Genomic DNA, 4,893 nt, shown 5'->3' with positions numbered 1-4,893 from the left:
GAGGCCGCAGGGCTTCAAGGCTTCCGAGGCTGCTGGGGAGGTTGGACCCCACCAGCACCCGGGGGAACCCTGCACTCGTGAGGGCGTGTGGGGGAGCTCTGGCTTGCGTGGACCACACCAGGGAGCTGTATTGGGGGGGACAGGTCTGAGGGCCCTGGGTACGCCCGTGCCCTTGCTGCCTGAGCAGGTGGGCCCTGGCACCCGGCTTGGTTCCCCTGGGGCGCAGGGCTGGGCTGTGAGGCTGAGGGACTGCTGCGCCATGCTGGTCTGGGAAGTCAGTGTTTCTCCCACCAGGACTGCCCCTTCCTTTACGTACTCTGTTTTTGCACACAAACTACAAGTAACGCTTCCTTGTGACAGTTTTGCAGTTTCTGAATGCTTGAAATGGCATCTTCCTCTTTGACAGACAGATATGGCCCTAATTATTTTTGTTTCTGCATCTCCTCCTTCAACATGCATTCTCCTAGTGTTTGTCCATTTCAGTCCCCCTTCAGCTACTGCTTTTTTTTTCTTCATTTCTATAGCAATATCTTTCATTTCTCTGTTTCTTGTCCTTCACCTTTTGCTTTTTCTGTCTTCTATTTTATTTACTTCTCAACATCTGCTCTTGAAGCTGTGTGGTGAGGTTCAGCCCACGCTTCTCGTCAAAACAAATTTAAGCAGTAGTTTTAAGTTTAATTTATGCTAATTTGATTTAAAGACAGTTTGGCCAGGAAGTGTTGACAGTGCCAAATCAAATTTAAACAGAATATAAATCTGTGTACCAAGATGGCTTTTGCTTAATCCTCATCTTAAAATACGAGTTCTCATCTCTTAGGGATTATTGCATTGGCTCAAATTTAGTAGGACACTGGGCATTCCTCAGTCTTCCACGAGGAAGAGTCATTCATGTAAGGGAATGAAGAGTAATGACACTGTTTTGATTCAACCTAGAACATTTTGTGGAATCCTAAATTACACTTTTTAATTTTCTTTGGCAGTTACGTGATTCCCCTCTCCCCTTTAAGAAATTTAATTTAATTGAAAATAAAACGCCACCACAAAGCAAAAATGCCAACAGAGGATTTAGAATGTTCTAAAAATATCTTCTCATTTTCTTAGTGAAGGCTACTTGCTAAAATCCATCTGAACTAAAATATAATTTTAACCCCACGCAAATTTCTTCACCTGATTGCCCAACCCTTTTTAACACACACACACACACACACACACACAAATATACAACTTATTCTACTACTGGGTAGAATTCTGCATCTATAAAACTGTGGCCTGAGTAGTCTTCATGTGATATTAAGAAAATGAAACAAATTGAACCGTATCCCAAGAAATTTTCTTTTTACTAGAACCACAGTGTTTAAATAATGCTGCCAGGTGTGTGAGGTAATCTGTTCTACTCTACAGTAGCCTCGGTAGGGAGAAAAAAAGAGGTGTAACAGATACTCACAAAGATGTAGAAAATCAGTCAGCATTCTATGTTTTATGCTAAATATATGTTTTTTTAAAAAGCCAAACAATTAGACAAGTTTGTTTTGCTTGAAAATTGGACTACTGAGAAAAGACAATTCCAGAGGAAGCATCAATGTTACTTAGAACCTGATCAAACAAAATGAGATCATCATCTCATCAGAGAACCGCATCTCTGACAACAACAGTGCATTACAGGTGATACTTTCCAAGCTATATGGGTGCGTAGACATGGAGACAAGTGTCTTGCAGAATTTTCAAAAGCAAACAAATGTGTTAAGTACAGTTAGGCTGTGAAGAAATTGTTTTCATTAAAAAAACACTGAAATTTCCCCTAATTTTCTTCTGAAATTGTGCAGAGACGCTTTTATTACATTGCGAGGTTTTATTTAGCAAGCTTTTTTGTTTTTACAAACAATTGTGACTTGAAAATAAATATAATAAAGAGCATTCGAAAAGTTTAAGAAAACCTTTATTTCAGTCTCTAAGTCAGCTATTCTGTTGTGTAGCTTTAGGTGCTGCTATATCCTCTACCTATAATGTTAATATGACAGCTAAGATTTTTTTTTTTCTATTTTTAATGCATAAGTTGATGTTGTGATCTGATTGATATCTAATTATTGAAAAATATGTCTAAATGATATTTTTATTACATGAAGGGAAAGCTAAAAATACTACTAAAACACAGAAAGATCTAGTTTCTAGAGACTTGAACAATTACCTTTTTAATATTGTAAAGCACTTTGTAGGTATTGAGCATAAATACGATTACACTTCTTTTAAATTACATGAATCATGGAGAAAATGTATACATTGTAGGAAACAAACTGTGTTATCTATTTACATTTAAATGGTAGTACCTTGTAAGTCTTTAGAAAATACATGCCAGTATCATAGTAAATTTTGAGATAAAACCTAGTTATATTTCATATTGCAGGTCATTCTGGAAACAAACTTACCCACTTACTGCAGACCACAAAATTATTTTAATGGGTTAAAGAGTAATGACTGCATTTTTTTAAGGGTATCTTAGTATTTCTTAGCATCTTTTAATGTAGTTGAACACTGTTTAGTATTGTTTACGTTAACTGTAAAGAACTCAATAACATTCTGATTCCTGATAAGTTATGGAGATCAACTTTCAAGTCTTTTACCATAACACAGTGGTGAACTGAGATGATTGTTTCCTCCATATTTTAGTGACAGAAGATAATAAGTCAGAACATGGCACAGAAAGCAGGGATACTAAAGATTCCCCAAAGCACAAAAGTATCAGAAGCAACAGCTGTAGCAGAGGTAATGATCGTAGGTGATGCAGTAGAGAATACAGAAGTGAAGATTCTCGCACTAACAATTCTGAGGGCTTTATCAGTGACTTGCTCTGAAACAGCTAGAAGCAGCAAACATTTAGAAATATCAGAAACCGAAGAGAAGAAAACACAGGAAAAGGAAAAAGAGAAAAAGGAAAATAGGAAAAAAGGACAGCGTATCTTCCCCCAAGATGATAAAGAAGGTACTTTGTTTTCTGGTAGTAGTAAAATGAGACTCTAGAAATATAGCAGTTCCCTTTCTTTGGCATTTTTTCAGTAATTAGAGAAACCATTTTTCAGTGAAGAAAAATAATAAATCATGTTTCAAACACTGGGGGGGCCAGGGGGGGAGGGAAGAGAGAGAGAGATTCCCTACTATGTTATCCTAAAATACTCCACGATCCAAGAGGCAGGGTAATCACCTGATCACCTGAGATGTGGGAGCACCTTTGCCATCCTTATTCCTCAGTTTTAATCTGAGGACTTGAAAATGGCTCTCCCACATACACTGTAATTTCTGTTTTCAACCATGCATCACATGATGAGTCTGAAAAAACCTTGCCTGAGGAAAGTTGCTCAAAAATTATATGTCTGCACAATAAGTGTCAGTTTTGACAGAAAGGGGATGTTTTGGCCAGCATTGTCATGGTGTATCATGTAAAATTAAGTTTGTAATTCAATGGAATGACCATATAGCACAAACAAATTCCTTTTACGTAAATGCTAACAGTGAAGAATCTTTTCATGTCTGCATGTTTTCATATCTAGACCCATACTTTCTTAAATCCCACCATGCCACGTCAAAAAATGAGTGTAAAACCAATGACCCTGTTCCTGCTAAGCTTCAAAATTTCAACTAGATCTACCAAATCTACAAGATCCAAATGAACCAAAAAAAGATGGACGAACCACTGATTATCTCTTCTATTATATGAGTTATATGCTGCTGTCAGAAGTCATACTGTCATGAAACTAGCAGACCAGAAAGAATAACCACATTTTAAAAATCTATTTAGCAGAATAATCATTATTGGCTACTGGCTGTGTTGGATATTTTAAATGGTTATTTTTGCTTGTTCTTGGCTACTTGAAATGATAAGTTTCCCAGGAATACAATTATAACCTACATTTTCACCCTGTATAGACATGTATAGATTTTACAGTATTTTGGGCTGCTTTTGTAGGAAGGCATTTTCCCATTTCTTTTACAGCCTCTCATTCACTCTCACAAAATAAAATAGTAATGTAATAGTTGTTCTCATTTTGCAAATGTTTGTGTGACAACATTTGTGGTCATACTGTAGTCTCCCTGCAGTGGAATCGTATTACAGAGAACATGCAGGTGTGATGCTTGCATACTTTTCATTTGCTTTGGTTTTTACCTCTGGTGAGTTTTTTTCACAGCACACGTTAATTTTGCTCACTGCAGAAGGTCTTGAACATGTCTGACCTCAAATGACTGCTATAATTTCTTCCCTATTTACTTGAACCTCCATGATTGGCCCTCTTAATCCATTTAAAACATATGTAAAAAAACATAACTGCCCTGCCCAAATCACAGTCTCTCCTCCTTTTGATTCCTAATCTCAGATTCTTTCTATCCTTCCCTTTTACTATCACATCGAATTTGATAGTCTGTTTTCCCTTTGTGGCTCTGTATGAGCAAGGTCCTTCCAGCTTGCCCCTGCTTTCTCTCCTCTATCAGCAGGGCCATCAGCACAAGGGCCGTGTGGTTTGTATCCTGAAATGGTGGAGTACATCAGGTATTTCAGGAGTAAGAGCAAAGGAGAGGCACTTTGGTTGTTCTCCTCTCTGCCATTCCAAGTTCACTCCATTGTCATCAGGCTACCCTATTGTGCCCAGCTGTGTAACCAACCCCCTTCGTACTTCCCTCAAACTCGCTGCCTCGCCCACCAGGCACGTGGGTGTCAGGCTCCAGGCCAGGCTCCAGGCCCTGCCAGGGGAAGGGGAGCAGCAGAGCTGGGCTGAGGCTGTGGAGAACGGGGACGTCATTGCGGCTGCTGCCAGTGGGGAAAGGGATAGAGGGGAATAAGTGCTGCTGTGGCAGGAAAGGGCCATTTCCTCACTGAAGGCACTGCCCCATGCATCTCTGTCTTCC

At 39.1% G+C, this 4,893-nt stretch overlaps 1 protein-coding gene across 1 annotated transcript in view; it reads left to right on the top strand.

Annotated features, from left to right (window-relative positions):
• Window positions 1–2,721: 2,721 nt before the first annotated feature.
• LCA5L (lebercilin LCA5 like) overlaps window positions 2,722–4,893 on the top strand; it is a 14,160-nt gene continuing 11,988 nt past the window's right edge. Inside the window, 1 exon segment of the mRNA XM_035896429.1 lies at window positions 2,722–2,977. Within this exon segment, the coding sequence (XP_035752322.1) occupies window positions 2,764–2,977 (214 nt within the window). The 5' untranslated portion in view covers window positions 2,722–2,763.

This window comes from Egretta garzetta, unplaced genomic scaffold (genome assembly GCF_000687185.1).
Source record: "Egretta garzetta isolate BGI_Z169 unplaced genomic scaffold, ASM68718v1 scaffold45, whole genome shotgun sequence".
In the NCBI taxonomy this organism is placed as follows: Eukaryota; Metazoa; Chordata; class Aves; order Pelecaniformes; family Ardeidae; genus Egretta; species Egretta garzetta.
Note: the sequence above shows the minus strand (reverse complement) of the source record. Positions and strands in the feature narration are given on the sequence as shown.